We start from the raw sequence: 18,905 nt of genomic DNA, 5'->3' as shown, positions 1-18,905 counted from the left end.
ACTGACTTTCCCATATCCACAAAGCCAGTTACCTTATCCAATTGGTCAGGCACAACTTGCCCTTCATGAATCCATGTTGACTATTCCTGATCACTTTCCCCTCTTCGAAGTGCCTCAAAATGGATTCCTTGAGGATCCCCTCCATGATTTTTCCGGGGACTGAGGTAAGGCTGACTGGTCTGTAGTTCCCTGGATTGTCCTTCTTTCCTTTTTTAAAGATGGGCACTACATTTGTCTTTTTCCAATCATCTGGGATCTCTCCCGATCTCAAAGACAATGGCCAGAGGCTCCGCAATGACATTTGCCAACTCCCTCAGTACCCTTGGATGCATTAAATCAAGGCCCATGGATTTGTAAATGTCTAGCTTTTCTAAATAGTTCCTAACTTGTTCTTTCCCCACCAAGTATTGTCCACCTCCTTCCACTACTGTGTTGCCTAGTGCATTAGTCTCAGAGCTGAACTTGTCCGTGAAGACAGAGGCAAAGAAAACATTGAGTACTTATGCTTAAGGAGACATAGCAATGGTCAGTAACTGCAGCAAGCAGTGGTACACTGCCACTGACAAAACAATGACTACTAAAAGCTCAGAAATTGTGTTGCTTAGGTTCCACCTTCATGATTCATAGCATCTTGGCAAGTTCAAGCATCCCATTTTTTTAGCCATTTCCCAAAGGCATTTCTCCTGTTTCCTCTCCCCTGACTCAGACCCAAAACACAAAAATACAAAGATAAAGCAGTTATTTCTTATGAAAACTGCCCCTTAAGTGGCTGTGCATATTTATTTAAACAATTATTCATGGAAGGAGAAGGTGTTAGGAGGGAACTATTACTGTAGCAACAGAGAAATGAAATTTTTGCACATTCTGGCTCAGTTTATATGCAAACAGCGGTGAAAATCAAAATGATTAAGCAGCAGTGAGTGAAGTCTTGGAAAGTGGAGGTTCCTGTCCAATAAGCATGCAAATATTTTGGTACTTTTTGGAAGGTTATCAAAATTGAGTCTCCAGAGGGGCATAAACCTAAGCTATAAACATACTGTTGTCAGCTCTCATGATTGTATTGTGAGTCTTGTGATAGTCAATGGTGTGTTAATATTCTAGGTTCCAGCTACTTATGATTATGTGAAAAATCTCAGCTTTCATTTTTAACAGTAAGTTTCTAGTCTTTGTAGTTGCAGAGAAAAGACTGAAAATATCACATTCTAAAGGCTCGGAAAATACTCTACATTCTTAGGCTAAAATTGGGATTTATTTTAAATTATTTCATGATTTTGAGGGAGCCTGGTTCATGATTTTTAAATATTTGTGTTTGGCAATAACATACAGACCTCTTAAAAATAAAGCTCTCCCATGAGTACTTCTATGCTTCCTGAATCTGGGACCAATGCTGTTCCTGTTCCTCCCTGTAACACTGCTCAAGTGAATTATGATTTACAAGTAAATGGTCTTGGTGATAGGGATCTTATAAGGGTTTTCGGGCAATAGAATCTTTGTCCTTGTCCTCATAGGTAGGAGCAAAGGTCTGTACACAGCTATTTGGAGGCCATTCCTGTTGGCCCAGGAAGACTTTAGTAGAGACTGCGGTCCCTGTGCAGCCACTCTATGGCAAGAATCTGCATAGTGAAATTTCCTGGCAGTTCTAGTTCTCCACCTCAAACCCACTCTCTTTGGTTTCCTCAGGGGCTACCCCCCGCAGCATGGCACTGTGGTTCCAGAAGTATCTAAGCCTGTGGAGTTAGGGACAATATGCTGTGGGAACAGCCTTTTTTGTGGTATTCCAGGGCTTTACGGTCTTTAACAGAAGTGGCGTGGGCAGAGTTTAATTGTCTGAATAGTCAAATTGATTCCCATCTTGTCTGAACTATTTCACCCAAGCTTACTAACTAAATTCTTGATGTCAACATAGTATCTGTTAGTCTGGATTCTTGTAACTCCATACAGGTACAATGTGGCATATGGAGCTAGGAGATCCCAATTCAGGGTCATGGCCTTGGTCTATGTTTATACTGTAAAAAAACCCATCCATTTGTCCACTAGATATTATAAATTGCTTGAGAAAATGCCAAGATACCATGAAGAGAAAGTCTCTTACTGTGCTATTTCCAGCAAGCTTTCCTGATCTTACTGGCCATATCCAGTAAACATTCCCTTAGAGCCCAAATCTAGTTTTGACTGAGAAAGGACTGCAGGATCAGGTCTAGGTTTGGAGACATCAGAGATTTGAATGGCTGCAGACTTTTGGGTATTTACCTGACCTGCACTTTTACACTGCACCCATCACCCGATATATAGCTGCCTCAGCACAGCAGCCTTTCAGATAAGGTATCAGTCCTACAAGACTCTTAACAGTGATGTCTGCTCCCAAACCTCTATGGAGCAATCTTGTTACTTCCCAGGCTGCTTTGCAGCAGAGGAAATATATGCACACAGAATGCTTTGCAGTATGTGCTACACACACCCATCCACACACATATACACACACATTTTCAACCCCACATTAAAAAAATAACTGTACAGATTCTATAGATTCTATTCAAACAAAATCTGTGTGCCAGGAATGAATTTGCCATGCCCCAAACCTGAACTTGGGAAGCCTTTTCCAGTGAATAAATTCTAATGGGAAAGAAGGAAGAAATCTATTAAAAACGAACTAGTTCATGAAGGGAAAAATATTCACCTAATTTACTAGTGCATTTTCTGGGTCCCTAGAGGAGATATATAGTATAAAGCAGCAGGGTCCCTGAAATATCTGTAATATATATCAAAGGAATGCTTGTCTCAGATTGCAACAATGGTGATGTTAAAAAAATATAAAGTACAAGACATAGAAAAACTTGAGCAACTGCTCAGCAGTCCATTATAAGGTGATTTTATTTTTCAAAAGACTCTGATTTCTGAATTTTTATTACCATCGATGGCACCTCTGAACAAAGCAACCTGCAGTAGTTAGCTGTGACAGAGACTTCAGAAGAAATGTACCCAGACTAAAATTCTTCCTCATTTCCATGAAGATCAGCTATGTGCCTGATTTGATAAAGCACTCATTGTAAAAGCTGTCATGTAACAAAATATGTGTCTTTCTTAATCACTTCTAATTTCTAAAGCAAATGCAAATAGAGTAATCGCTTGAAGCCTGAGCAGCAGGCAGGGGTAAATCTGGTAATCAAACAGACTTAAAATCTGTCTTTGCAATGGTACTATACTGGATGGCAAAAGTGAATGTTTCCCTTTCTAATTTCAACCATAATTAGGAAGCACAATAATAAAAATAATACAAAATAATAGGGGATCCAATGCTAGGTCATCACACCTGGCTGCATTGTATCATTCCACCCTACTAAAAGTTCTATCTCCCAAGGATCACCCCTGTGTAGGGTAACTTCAGCTGACATAGAACCACCATAACAGCTCCCATGGCATACATCTCTCAACTGCTGGTATGAGGAGACAACTAGATGAAGGAGGAGTGGCCAGAGCTCTCTTCTTCCCTAAGGATTCCCCTAACATCTCCTCTGGCAACTCTGACCTTCACTAGCCTAGCCCAATGCAAGCAGCCCCAGCATCAAAGTAGTTTAAAGGATGGATTAGCTGACTCACATACCTCCCTCTTCATCTGCATGAGACATTCCTCAGTACCTGGTGGGGATCTAGCCCAATGCATTTAGTTTTGGATTAGTCTGAGTTTTCAACTAAGGATCCTGTAGCTTCTTACTTTATATAAATGAAGTCAATCTCTAGTTAGAACAGGACAAACTACAATACACATATATTTGGCTTGGGTAGTGCATGTCCTATTTATAAACTAACAGCATCCTTTTTGTATGTAGGAGCTATTGTTCTTGGAATGCCATCTGTTTTATCTGTAACATGACCCCCATGATTGTAGTGATGGCAGGAGGCCTATTTTCATTTTTGTACTGATGTCAGATAAACTAGCTAGTTAACACACCCTGGAGATCAGTTGTTTCTCTGTCAGTCGGTCAGTATCTTAATTCTGGAGCATAGTTTGGTTGACCTTGGCTATTGGATAATGGCATTTTTCCCAGATTGATTGAAAGTAACATGCTAAGTTTGAGTTAGAGGGGCTGAGATTTCCACAGTGAAGATTAATGAGATATTTGCAGAGTGAGGCGCTACTCAAGTTGAGTAAACAAGGTATAAACTGGCACTATAATGGGATAAAGTTCACAGGGAAGTGCTAGTGACACTGGAAACTAGATTATCATCTTAGTTGCTCCAGATTTGTAGCAATATAACTGGGATCAGAATCTAGCCCAGAGACTTTGTTGCTGATTGCCTTTTCTCCCTGGAACTATAAACATTAGTTTGAGTGCCTCTCTCTCTTCTATTGCATCATGAAGATTCAGTGAATGATAGAACAAAATATACGAGGAAACTAAATATTTCTGAATAAATGTATATGCTTATTAGAATTTATCAGTGCATTATGGATTTCCACAACAAATTTGAATATAGGATGTTTCTTTCCAAGAACTAGGATACATACTCAATAATATCATTTGTATTTTTCCCTCCTGCAGTATACTACTGCAGTTCATCAAAGCCACAGCCACTCCATCTTAAATTACTGTACATTCTGGGGCTTGATTATTCTGTCATCTATATATGTGCAGTGACATTGGTTTCAACAGTTGGGCTAGACAGGCACTTTGTGTCTGGAAAGATTCTCTGTTTTATAATATATGTGAGCATGTAGCTAGAGGGAGAAATACACACACACAGTATTTACATGTATACTTTGTGTATATATGAAATCACCTTCAGGTCATGGTCTTGAAAGAGTACATGTGTTTTAAGCCTCCAGAGTCTGAATGGAGCTCAGGCACTGACCCAGTCTGGGAACCTCTAGGCACATTCTCTAGATGCAGACACTCTCTCTAATAACCCCATCCTCTGAGCATAGACTGAAGTGGGCAATAATTTTTGCATGGGGGCCACTTCACAAATTTTGGCGGTGGTTGCAGCCCACCCCCGAAGGGGCAGGGACTCAGTCAGAAAGGGTGGGGCTTCAGGTGGAAAGGTTCTGCCCCTCTCTAGGGGCAGCCAGCCCATGGCAGGGGGAGGAGGGCAGGAGATTTCCCATGCTCCCCTGCCCCAGGCCAATCAGGACCTGGGGTGAGGGAATGCACAAAGTCTCTCACCTCTCTGCCCCGCTTTGCCAAGGGAGCATGGCACCTGGAGGGAACCACCAGCTGTTTTGAACAGCTAGCAGTTTCCTCTGGTGCCTCGTTTCTCTGAAAGGGGGAGAAGACTTTGCACACTCCCCAATTCCCAGGTCTCGATTGACCTGTGGGTGGGGGAGTGGCCAGGTGGGCTGTGGGTCAGATTAAACAGCTTGGTGGGCCAAATCTGGCCCATAGACACAATCCTGCCCACCCCTGGCATAGTCCATACTATCCTGCTGTCCAAACTCTGAAACCAGTGCTGACTCCTCAGACTCCCCCTGTAGCTTAAAAACATCCTTTCCCAGAACTCAACCCATGATCAGAGCCATCTGCTTTACCAATTCAAGGGGCTGTGTGGTACAAGTAGGATGTAACAGACACTTTGCATGAAATTCTAACACTTTATTTAATTATGTGAGAAATATACAGATCTATACAAAATAATAAAACCTATGTGCATTTCTCTGCCTTGGTTTCTTCATCCTTTCAGAGCATTCTTTGGGCTTGGATCAGAGTGCTGAGTAGGACCCAGAAACTTCCCCGACAGCTGGAAAACTTCTCTTCTGAAACATGGGCATGGAGCCTTGCTTGCCTAAATTCCTTGTGTGTATCTTCACATGTCTTCCACTGTGAGCTCTTTTATAACTTTTTTACTTTGGTCACCAGTAATTTTATCTTGGCTGGTAACTAGGATTGCAAATTTTGGTTGGTCATATTTCTGGAGATTTCATCACATGACAATCTGTAAAGATTAATCTTTAATTCCTGGAGACTCCAGGCCAGTTCTGAAGGGTTGGCAAACCTACTGGTAACTTTTTGCCTCTGCCCACTTTTCCCCACCCTTTCAGACAGGAGAAGAAAGTCTCTCAGCTCAAGCAATCCCATTAGCCCAGAGTACTTTGCCTTGGATAAGTGGTCACTGATTTCTAATGACCTGCCCTTGCAGTTTTGCTATTACAGATATGACACAGTTCCGCCAGCTCATGGTGAATATATAGACAAGGAGGCATTCACAATAATGCTATTTTCAGAGTAACAGCTTCTGAATAGCAACAGGATTCAAATATTGTACAGAAGTTCCCCAAATCACCACAATAATTAATTGAGTCCACTAGAGAAAATTAAGGTTTAAAAAATATGCCTTAGGAAGATGCATGAAACAGAGGGAAAGGGGAATTGTTAAATTAGTCCTGCTGCAAGGCTATACTGTAAATGGGATTATTTCTAATCAGATTAATCACTAAGGAATCAGAATATGAACTACCCACCTGGAGAGAGACAAAAAGGCTCTAGAAACACAAACATGAACTAGAGAAGAGTGTTTACTAAAGTGAAACCAAAACTTTTTTCTGTAACAATGTTGCAGATGACATAAAAACATTCAGGCAAGAAGGGATAGTGATGACTAAATATTGTGAGAAAGATACATAGAAAAGCCCATCACTCTGACTGTAAGTAGCTCAAAGACAAAGCTATTAACCATAAACAAGCAAGGAGTACTATATCTGCTTTTACGTTTAATTCATTCATATAATCTAATTCAAGGTATGTCTATACTATGCAGCTTTTAGCAACAAGGCTGTAACAACACAGCCCTGTTTCTAAACCCTGGCATGTGTGAATGCTTTTTGTTGATGCTTTTGATGACAAACTACTTACAACCCCAACAAGCAGGTTTTGCTTTGTTTGCAGGAGTGTGCATCTGCTTATAAAACAGCATTCACAGGTGTGGTTGTCACAGCAAAACCTTGTCATGGAGGATGGGAGGGTTAAGCACCTTTGCATTCCTTAAGCTGACCTTCCCCCATACTGGAGAACTGTCAAGCACACAAACTAACTCTTCAGGCAAAAGAGTCCCAGTTAGGTGTCATATCTCACACTCAAGAGTTCTGAGAACAATTACATATTGAACCACATAATTATTTATTGTGACAAACTCCAGTTTGTAATTCATGCTATACACTCTACTTTAATTAGTATTTTAGACAATAGGGCTACGTCTAGACTGGCATGATTTTCTGCAAATGCTTTTAACGGAAAAGTTTTTCTGTTAAAAGCATTTGTGGAAAAGAGCGTCTAGATTGGCACAGACGCTTTTCCGCAAAATCACTTTTTCGCGATCGGGGCTTTTTTGCACAAAACAATACCGCATTGTCTACACTGGCCCTCTTGTGCAAAAGCATTTGCGCAAGAGGGCTTTTGCCCGAACGGGAGCAGCATAGTATTTCTGCAAGAACACTGACAATCTTATATGAAATCGTCAGTGTTCTTGCGGAAATTCAAGCGGCCAGTGTAGACAGCTGGCAAGTTTTTCCTCAAAGGCAACTGCTTTTGCAGAAAAACTTGCCAGTCTAGACGCAGCCTAAGAGTAAAAAGTACAGTCAACATGAATGATTTATAATGGTTAACACCTAGGAGCCCTACTGAGATCAGAGTACCAAGCTAAATAAGCTATCAATTCATGCTTAGAAGCAGGGTAAAGGGAAAAGGCACACAGTAATGAAATAATTGTCCAAGGAATAGAGCCCAGGTCTTTAGAAACTGAGGACAGTGTTCTGTCCGCACTAACTGCTCCTGGTTTAGTTTTATAGGCAGAGAATTCTATCTATAAGGAGTAATTTACATAGCTCTTTCCTCCAGAACTACAACCAGCTAGATTTATGAGACTATTTGCTTACTGTTGCGAGCAAAAGTGAATTTGCATTGCCAAGGTAATTTTCTTTGAATCTTCCTTATATATGCATGGTATTTCATTAGGATAGTAAAAAATTTTATTTCATAATACAGAGTGTGAGTGCTGAAATAATGTTTAAGAATAATTTTAAAATCACATTATAGAAATTGAGTTTGTCCTGTTCTATGCATATGGCACAAAGCAGAAGAAATTGTCTACGATGCTCTCTTTAAGGGTGTGTCTAGACCACAGAGTATTTTTGAAAAAAGTGGCCTTTTTAAAAAAAAAAAAACTTCCCCTGCGTCCAGACTGCTGCTGCGTTCTGTTGACAGTAAATCGAAAGAACGTGGCAGTTTTTTCAACCGCGGAAAACCTTGTTTTATGACGAAGAAGAATGCCTTTTTTCGAAAGTGCTCTTTGGAAAAAAGGCGCTATATAATGCAAACTGCTTTTTCAAAAGAGCATCCAGACTGCTTGAGTGCTCTCTTTTGAAAAAGCGGCTTGCTTTTTTGAAAGTACTGGTTGTAGTCTAGATGCTTTTTTTTCGAAAGTATTCTTCGAAAAAGCCTCTTTCGAAAGAGGCTTGCAGTCTAGACATAGCCTTAGAGACAAACAGGTACAAAAAACCCTGTGCTGCTGTGCTTTGTGTTGCTCCTTGCTCCATCTTCCACAGCCCTGTATAGGAGCTTGGAGAAACACTGAGTGGGTAAGTAGTATCTGTGTATCACTCCCTCTCCATTCCTCGACCATCAGGAATCAGGAAGAAATCTGGGCAAACCCCCTTGGACACTCCCTAGGGAGCAGTTTCTGACACTACATGGGCAGCGTGCACCTCCACATTACTGCACAGTACCCCATAGGTCATTAAGTACCTGGATGGCCACTCAGATGGCCCACACCTAAGGCTAGTCCTGACAGTATTCCATCAATACAGAAGTAAAATAAACTCTGTTCCAACTTGAAAGTCCCCTGTTTATGCATCCTAGGATCACACTGGCTCTTTAGGCTCAGAGCTTGTGTAAGGTTCAGCAAATTATCTATCCCAGCCCCCAAATCTTTTTCAGAATCATTGCTTCCCTGAATAGAATCCATCCTCCCCAAATCCTGTAAGTATATGTGGCCTACATTCTGCGTAAAATCAATAGCAATCAAAAAGTCTCAGGTCCTTTTGATATGCACTCACATCACTAGAATGGTCATGCTAACAAACTGGTTGATATGTTACAAAATATAACAACTAGCTAAATAAAGCTAATAAAGCTTGGTTTATAATTTTACTTTTCTTCGCACAGGCCATGATGCAGAAAGTTATTATGCAGTAGTGCAAGTGTCAACACAATTAATTTTTTTTTAAATTAAGGAATAAATCCTTTTTCTGCCCTGCATCTGCAAAATAATGTATTCCAAAAACAAACTAAGTATACATCTACACTTGCACCCTAGTTCGAGCTGGTTAACTGTTTCTCTTAGGGTACGTCTACACTTGCTCCCTAGTTCGAACTAGGGATGCAAATGTAGGCGACCGAAATTGCTAATGAAGCGGGGATTTAAATATTCCATGCTTCATTAGCATGATCTCGCCGGCACGTTACTCCTCTCAACAGCTGTTTCGAATCAAGGGCTTTGGTTCAAACTAACGCGTCCTGGCGTGCACGTTCACTTTTGAAACAGCTGTTGAGTGGAGTAACGCGCTGGCGAGATCATACTAATGAAGTGTGGGATATTTAAATCCCCGCTTCATTAGCAATTTCGGTCGCCTACATTTGCGTCCCTAGTTCGAACTAGGGAGCAAGTGTAGACGTACCCTAAGAGAAACAGTTAACCAGCTGTTTTTTAGCATAAACAATGCTGAATCCAAGGTTTTCTTGTATTTTTGCACTGGGATCTTTCTGTTCATTCCCTATGGGGGCATCTGGCATTAGCCACTGTAAGAAGACAGGATACTGGGCTAGATAGACCTTTTGTCTAACCCTGTATGACCATTCTCATGTTGTTGATCTTTTGTTTCTGTTGTCAGACTAAGACTTTGTCTACACTACACAACTTTAAGTGACACGACTGGGTTGCTACAGCCATATTGGTGTTGTTTAAAGTTGGACAAGGTAGCCAACGTTTGTTGGCTCTTTTGCTATCCTCCACCCAAATGAGCAGGATTAGCTTTGTCAGCAGGCAACGGCTCCTGCGGACACGCACTGTTCACACTTACACTTGTTGCATGCAGCCCAACAGGCTGCGAGAGGAGGGTGGGACCTGCGGTTGGGGGGGTGCTCTGGGCCCCACACCTAGGGTACTGGGGGGGTTACACCAGGCCTCATGCCCTCCCTCAGGGATGGCTCTGCCCACCACCCCAATCTACTAGGAGGAAAGGGGTGTGAAAGGAGATATGCTGTAATTCGGAAAGGGGCGACCTCTGCTGCTGCCCCGCAACAGACCCCTAGGTAAGTCCCTTGCAACCCTGGATCCCATCCATGGGACGGGTTGAGGTAGCTGCCATGGTGCAACCCAAAGTGCAGGGCCTGGGGCAGCTGCCCAGAATCACCCTATAGGCAGATGACTCTGGTGCTTCCACCTGAGATGACTGGTGCCTGCTGAAAGGGGCAACACAATTTAAGGATTCCCTGCCTCTCAAGGGCTTAAGTCATACCCCTCAGCCTCAGCAGCTCCTCCTTTCAGGTGTTAGCTCTGCATGGGGAAGCAGTGACAAACAACTGGGAGCTGCAGGGAGGTGCCACTGCATTACTTCCCCAGGGAGAGGCAGAGGCACAAGCACCAGAGCCCTTTGCAGCTCCCAGCTCTTTGTCACTGCTTCTCCCCAGGGTCGCAGCTCCCAGCTTGCTGCCTTTTAAGGAAGGGGCCAGCCAGGCCTGTCCCTCCTTATGATTCCTGGTGCCCTATGCAGCCCAAGCACCTGCTGGGGGTCGAGGGGGGTGGGCAGTCACTCCACAGGGGCAGATGCACTCAGGCCTGCGGGGCTATGGGGGGAGGACCTGCTGAGGGGGCCCAGGGCAGGGAGGCTGGTGGGGGAGCAGACGGGAGGCGCCAGGCAGGGGCAGCAGGAGGTGAGGGCCGGACGCAGCGTGAAGGCAGCTGGCCATAGACAGATGGCAGGAAGGGGAAAGAACCGGAGGGCTGGGAGCAGCAGGCGGAGGGAGAACGGGGCTGGCTGTCTGTGCCTTGCTGTTTCGTTCCAAGGGGCAGACACAGCACACAGATGCCTGGGGCACGAGGAGCCCCATATTTAGTGCCCTCGCAGCTGTATATGCTGAAGGACGGCATTGGGCACCAGGTAACCAGGCAGCCAATGTCTGGGGCAGGAGAGTCCTCGCAGGTGCCTCCTGGCTCCTGAACTTTTGGGCTACATCTACACTGGCATGATTTTGTGCAAATACTTTTAATGCAAGAGTTTTTGCATTAAAGTATTTGTGCAAGAGAGCATCTACACTGGCATGTGCCTTTGCGCAAGAGATGTGCTTTTGCGCAAAAGCATCCATGCCAGTGTAGATGCTCTCTTGTGCAAGAAAGCTCTAATGGCCATTTTAGCCATTGGGCTTTCTTGCTCAAGAAATTAATGTTGCCTATCTACAGTGGCCTCTTGTGCAACTGTTCTTGTGCAGGAGGGCTTATCCCTGAGCGGAGCATCAGAGTATTTGCGCAAGAAGCACTGATTTCTTACATGAGGGTTGCGTCTAGACTGGCAAGTTTTTCCGCAAAAGCAGCTGCTTTTGTGGAAAAACTTGCCAGCTGTCTACACTGGCCGCTTGAATTTCTGCAAGAACACTGACCATCTCATGTAAGATCTTGCTTTTGCGCAAGAGGGCCAGTGTAGACAATGCGGTATTGTTTTGTGCAGAAAAGCCCCGATCGTGAAAATGGCGATCGGGGCTTTCTTGCGCAAAACCGTGTCTAGATTGGCACGGACGCTTCTCCGCAAAAAATGCTTTTGCGGAAAAGCGTCCGTGCCAATTTAGATGCTCTTTTCCACAAATGCTTTTAACGGAAAAACTTTTCTGTTAAAAGCCTTTGCGGAAAATCATACCAGTCTAGATGTAGCCTAGAAGTCTGTGTTCTTGTGCAAGTACTTGCCGCCAGTGTAGACAGGTGGCAAGATTTTGCGCAAAATCTTGCCACTGTAGACACACAGCCCAATTGTAGTTTGTCAGATGTGGCTCTGAGGGGTGGGGAGTTTGACCACGCCTGCTCTAGGTCCTTGGGCTGTGCGGTGTGTGGGGATCACGGGGGGGGGGGGGATCAGATCTCACATGCGGTCACACTCACTGCTGCTCGGAGCGCTGCCCCGGGGCAAGGGGGCCGGGCCTCCCTAGGAGCGCCTGGGCCGCGCCCGCAGCCAGCAGAGCAAGTGGCAGGGAGAAAGGGGAAGCGGCACTGGCCGGTGCCGCGTTACACCGGGGTGGCGCTTCGGAGGGGAGGGGGCGGCTCGCTCGGCTTTCCCCGCGCTCTGACCGACACGCGGAACTCCCGCCCCGCGCCCCTCCCCGGCGCGCGCCTCCCCAGGAGCCGTGATTGGCGGGGCGGGCGCGGCGCTGTCAGGCAGCAGCTGGGGAGACGGGAGCAGCAGCAGCGCCGGGAGCCAAGAGCCGAGGCAGCGCCATGAGCGAGCTGTACGATGTGGTGGTTGTTGGGGGCGGCATCTCAGGTCAGTGCAGCCCGGGGCCGTGCCACGGCGGAGGGCGCTGTCTTTGTAACTCACCTGCAGAGACTGGGACTGTCCTTTGCGCCCCCGCCTGTGTGTTCCGCGGGGGGAACGGGCTGGGACTCTCCTCTCGCCCCCCCCCACCCCCTCCGCCATGGGCGCCTTGCTCAGCACCCGGGCAAGCCCGCGGCGAACACCTCGGGCCCGAGGCGCTGCCAGCGGGGAAGCGCAGGGACAGCCGCTCGGAGTGCTGGGTGCAGATTGAATGTGGGGTCTGTCCCCCCAAAGCAATCGTGGGGGCGGGGCGCAGCCTTGCCCCAGCGCGGTGCGGTAGCGAGGAAACTGTTGCTGCCTGTCTCACGCTCTCTCACTTTGGCTAGACGGTCCGCGGTTGCAGTGTCCAGAGTTGTGTTTTCCACAGACTGAACTGTATTGATACTGATCTGCAGCAGAGGGGTCTGTTCTTGCAATAAGCAACCCTGGTTAGGCTTCCCTTTACTTAACTGATCTGACCGTGAGTGCAGGCTAAAGGACCGCTGACCGATTTTAAATACGTTATCTCAGATAAGAGTTTGCCTGAGCAGGATACTTTCTAGGTTTTCTCTCCCCTTATGGTTGTTCAGTTTCAACCATACCCCTCTCAGCAGCAATAATCCTCTTGTCCCCTTTCTTCAGAAGCTGAACAGTCTCCATTGGCACTATCACACTGCTCTTTGGAAGATTGCCACAGTACATGCGGAAATCTTTGTTAATGGGTTGAGGAAAGAGGTCATTTTCAGTGCAGCAACTCAGTAAACCAATTATCAAGAGTCCCAACAGGCTGACTACAGCCATCAGTTGATTTTAGGTGGGGAACCTTGCTCATAGGAGTGTAAAGTTACAACAGTACTGTATCAATATTAATACATAATGTATCACTCTAGTTAGGAACACTATAATGAAATGTCTGTAAACCTCACTTCAATTACTTGTGTGGGAAAAAAACCCACCAGTGGGCCTGGAGATAAAAGTTTTGCCTTAGTTTTCTTGTTTTAAAACAGACTAATGTGTCTCATATCGGACAAGTTATAAGAGAGAGAGAAGATGCCCTTATTGAAATTTCAGATGTTTCTGAGTGCATATCTTACTCTTGCATTTTGTTACTGCTGTCTTGTCAGGAAGAAAACGGTATATGTGTACCAGATGGCTCTTGTTTAATGTTATTGTTTTGTTATGTGTAAGTCAAGTTTAGGGTGGGGTTTAACTCAATCTGGTATTAACTGTGACACAAACATAATTTTAAAATGTGTTTGTAAGCCATCATTCTCTGTGGTTGTGGCCAGATGTAGTTTATATTTTCGTGGTTAACATAGATCTTTCCAAATTACAGTGTGACCATAAAAACAGGAGATTTTCTTTGGGAAAAGATGTCCTTGCTAAAAGTCTGGATCCCTTGAAAATTCTGGACTTTATTGCATCTACTGTCTCCTGCAGTATTCTAATCACATACTTTTACACGATAAAGCAACATTTTGCTTGTACCTATGCATGATTTCCATTTACTTATTGAGAATGGCACAGAAATACCTGAGATCAGAATTAAACACTATTTTAGAGTATTTGGTTTGTTTTGTGTAGATCTTTAAAGCCTGTCTAATATGCCTAATGCAGTAGCTTGAGTTTTCAGGTATTATCTGTTGTGAATGTATTTGAGAATTCTGGAAATTATGTGAAGGGGTGACAGCAATATTAGCACAAATACAATAACAATTTCAATCAGAATTGAGAAACATTCATGAAAGTTAAACTTCTGTTTGTAGTAAAATAATCCATTTGCTTCAAGTACCCCAAATATGATGTTATGTTGTCCACACGTACTGGAATATTCATTTGTTGTTATATGAAATGACATACATTGTGCTCCAATAGGAAAAAAGTGCAAATTGCATATCTTATTTCTAAACTATTTTGAAATGTGGTGTGTCTACAACAGCGCCAAATTTCAAAATAACATGCTATTTTGAGCCATCTCTTATTCCTTGTTCAATTAAGTTTATCAGGGTGGTGAAATAGTGCCCCCATTATTTTGAAAAATATTTTGAAATAACCGGCAGCTTGTGTAGACACGGGGTAACTATTTCAGGATACCTCTGGTATCCTGAAATAACCGTACAGTGTAGGTGTACCCTTAGAGGAAAACACTAAACAATGCATGGATCACCCTTTAGGTTATTTTTTTTTAAATGCCTGATTGTTTTTCTGGTATCGTGGACTATTCAAGCATAATTCTCAAGGTTTAGCTCATCTCCAGAATCCTTTGATGAAATTGAAAACCTTATTATGTACATTTGAAAGTCTGACATTCTTAATAAAGTTCTAAGTGCTAGTTCCCTTTAGGAAATAGATCTCAACCTGTACAATGTTGCCCTGGTTTTCCCATTTATAAAGAAGTTTTGAAATGTGTGGTTAATTATTCCTTGTATTTTTATCTACCACAAACATCTATACATTATTTCAGGATGCTTATTTATAGGATTAAAGCCTATCAGAGAGACTGGAATAAAGCCAGCGAAGAAACATCAAACAGAAACTTTCTCTGAAAATATTTCAGTGAAATGAGGGGGAAAAAAAAGATGAATAACACTATGCGCTCTCTGGAAACAAGAATTTTTTCCTTCACAATAAAAACTGTTATTCTAGGCAGTGCCAATTGGTGTTTACTTTTTCATTGACTTTCTTATTATTTTCATTTTGAACTGACATCAGAATAAGCAAGTGTTAGAAAAGCTAACGGTCCCGTTCATCGAAAATGTACATTAATTGCAAGATTATTCATAGCTACATTCCAACTTTTTACATGACATCCCTACCCTCACCTCCTGTCTGTCTTTGTTGGGAAGATGAGTAGGGGTGAAGTTTCCTTGTCATTTGTTTATTCTCCTATTCAATTTATTTATAAATGATCTAGAGAAAGGGGTAAACAGTGAGGTGGCAAAATTTGCAGATGATACCAAACTGCTCAAAATGGCTCAAAAGACCAAAGCAGACTGAAGAGCTTAAAAAAGATCTCACCAAACTAAGTGATTGGGCAACAAAATGGCAAATTAAATTTAATGTTGGTAAATGTAAAGTAATGCACATGGAAAAACACACACACAGTTGGAATTGTGTGTGTGTGTGTGTGTGTGTGTGTGTATATATACATATATACACACACACACACAATATGATAGGGACTAATTTGGCTACATCTATTCAAGAGAAAGATCTTGGAGTCATTGTGGATAGTTCTCTGAAAACATCCACTCAGTGTGCAGTGGCAGTTAAAAAAGCAAATAGAATGTTAGGAGTCATTAAAGAAAGGGATAGAGAAAAAGGCAGAAAATATCTTATTGCCTCGATATAAAACCATGGTACATCCACATCTTGAATACTGCGTACAGATGTGGTCACCTCATCTAAAAAAAGATACGTTGGCAGTGGAAAAGGTTCAGAAAAGGGCAACAAAAATGATTGGGGGATTGGAACGAGTCCCATGGCAAGAGAGATTAAAAAGACATGGACTTTTCATCTTAGAAAAGAGAAGACTAAGGGGGGAGGGGGGGGTATATGGTAGAGGTCTATAAAATCATGACTGGTATGGAAAAAAGTGAGTAAGGAAATGTTATTACTTATTCCCACAATAAGAGAACTAGGGGTCACCAAATGAAACTAATAGGCAGCAGGTTTAAAACAAACAAAAGGAAGTTTTTCTTCCCTCAGTGCACAGTCAACCTGTGGAACTCCTTGCCAGAGGATGCAGTGAAGGCTAGAACTTTTACAGGGTTCCAAAAAGAGCTCGATAGATTCATGAAGGTTAGGTCCATCAATGGCTATTAGCTAGGATGTGTAGGAATGGTATCCCTAGCCTCTGTTTCTCTGGAGGTGGGTGACAGGGGAGGGATCACGTGAGGATTACCTGTTGTGATCCCTCCCTCTGGGGCATCTGGTATTGGCCATTGTCAATAGACTGGATACTGTTCTAGACGGACCTTTGGTCTGATGCAGTGTGGCCAATCTTATGTTCTTAAGTTTATTTAACTTCAAGCTTCCGTCAAGATGTCAGCTCATGTTCATAACTTTACATATAATGCTTTTGTATACATTTCACCATGATACTAGTGATCAGCAAGTTATTGGTTTTCAAGTGATACCTCACTTTGTATCTGGTTGGTCACAAGGTGACAGTCTTTATATTCTTAATAGTCTTTTGAAGCAAAGATAATACAGTGCTTGTTTGCATGTCAAACAGATAAGCATCCCTGATAGCCTCGTTGCCATAACCATGCATAAGATTGTGACCCACTTGTTGAGAATTAATACTAAGTGGCTGTCCCACATTGGCGACAGAGGCATGTAGTCTAGACGTACCCTGAGGCATGTAGATTAGGCTACCAGGCATAGGAAAATGAAGCAGCGATTTAAATAATCGCCGCTTCATTTAAATTTACATGGCTTCCGCGCTGAGCCGATCAGCTGTTTGTCGGCTCAGCGCGGTAGTCTGGACGCGCGGGGGTCGACATCAAAGGCATTTGTCGACCACCCAGGTAAACCTAACCCCAAGAGGCATACCTGAGTGGTCGACAAATGCCTTTGATGTCGACCCCCGCGCGTACAGACTACCGCGCTGAGCCGACAAACAGCTGATCGGCTCAGCGCAGCAGCCATGTAAATTTAAACGAAGTGGCGATTATTTAAATCGCCGCTTCATTTTCCTATGCCTGGTAGCCTAATCTACATGCCTCTGGCGACAGAGGTATGTAGTCTAGACGTACCCATAGATTTAATCTTGCCTCCTATTTTAAAAGGATCTTTAAACTTATGAATGGTTAGAGGGCACCTTTGTTAGCCTACCTAGCTCAGACAAAAGAGAATTTGCATTGTTATGGTCCTTTTCTTCTAAGGGTCTATGCTTTCCCTGTCTTAAAGGCTAGATTATAAATTAGTTTCTCTCTTGATAATGATTTAAAACTCCCATACTTAAGTAACTTCATATTTCTCCAGAAATTCAAATATAATCTCATATAGGTTGGCATTGTCGGGACCTGACCAATCCCAAATGAGATAATTTGCTGGACCAGGCATGGTGTCCCCTGCCACTGGCCAAAAGCCAGCCAGGCCCTGCCCTCCTCTCCCCAGCCGGACTGTCCACCTTCTAGTTCCGAGCTGCCACAGGCAGCTGAGGTTCTCCAGCCTCGTACTGCTGCAATTCCCTGGTCTCACGCTGCCTCAGGCAGCCAGGTTTCCCCAGATCCAAGCTGCCAGGTTTCTCCAGCCCTAGCATTGCTGTGGGGCTCCAACCCCACTGCCATTGGCCCTGGCTGGGCTGCTGGCCCTTCTGCCATTAGTCTCATGGCTCTCTGGTCTAGGAGTATCTGTGCTGGACCATGGATGTTGCTGGACCAGAGAGTGCCAGTTTTTAGAGGTGCAACCTGTATATGAATCCAAGTCTATCTCAAGAACATAAGCAGAAATATGAAAAGGCTGACTTTCATGCTGCACAGAGACAGACAAGTACAGTAAGAAGTTGTTGAAGGAATATGAAGAATCAGTGAGATGAACCCACAAGGATATTTTCCGTTAATGTTCAGCATAATACGCTACAGAAAAGAAAACCTTGAACTGTGCTTGCATTTGGCACTGAGAATTGTGTACTGCTATTGCTTTGGTATTTTCCATTACATATGATCACCACTTTCCAAAGGAACTACGTACTCAAGGGCTTTGATTTCTTTTGTGAAATATTTAATAGTTGGGAAATGTATGTGTTTCCCTGCATGTTGTAATGGCAGCAAAACGTGGGTAGTTGGTGCAGCTGTGGCTGGGAGAGGCAGGACCTTGGCTCTGCCTACAGCCCCGTCCCCTCTTCTGAGGCCCTACCCCCCCCCCCCCCCAGGGAGGGGAGGAGGCAGGGCAGTGTACCGAGCATGCCTACCCACCAGGAGAGGAGAAGATGGGGCAGAGTGTAGAGCACGGCCCAGTCTCCCTGGATCACTGGGGAGGAGAGGAGGCTGAGCGGTTCCAACATCCCCAGCACAGACCCCGGGGAGGGTGGTTGCTGGGGGCAGCAGCACTCCACCCCCAGAATGCCTAGAGCAAAACTAATGCTGTAGACTCAGAGGCATCTGGTTTGTAAGGCAGAGGGAGCCTCTGTCTACCATGGGTGTCTGGTGGCTTACATGGGGGAAGGATTTGCCTTCCCAAACCGCCAGTCTGGTTCCACCCATGCTCTGCCCCAGAATGCCTGCTGTAGGTGTTCTGGGAGCGGGGTATTGCTGCCCCTAGCGCCCGGCCTCCCTGAGCTCCGGGCCGAGGAGGATGGGCCTCCTCCTCTCCCAGGGGGCGGGCATGCTCAGCGTGCTGCGCTGCCTCTTCT

General features: G+C 44.2%; 1 protein-coding gene across 1 annotated transcript in view; it reads left to right on the top strand.

The window, feature by feature from the left end:
- The first annotated feature begins 12,200 nt into the window (after window positions 1–12,200).
- MAOA (amine oxidase [flavin-containing] A) overlaps window positions 12,201–18,905 on the top strand; it is a 65,562-nt gene continuing 58,857 nt past the window's right edge. The window contains exon 1 of the mRNA XM_006137895.3: window positions 12,201–12,514. Within this exon, the coding sequence (XP_006137957.1) occupies window positions 12,469–12,514 (46 nt within the window). The 5' untranslated portion in view covers window positions 12,201–12,468. The remainder of the gene's footprint in view (window positions 12,515–18,905) is intronic.

This window comes from Pelodiscus sinensis, chromosome 1 (genome assembly GCF_052426305.1).
Source record: "Pelodiscus sinensis isolate ZL-2025 chromosome 1, ASM5242630v1, whole genome shotgun sequence".
NCBI classification, from domain to species: Eukaryota; Metazoa; Chordata; order Testudines; family Trionychidae; genus Pelodiscus; species Pelodiscus sinensis.
This window is presented reverse-complemented; position numbering and strand designations above follow the sequence as displayed.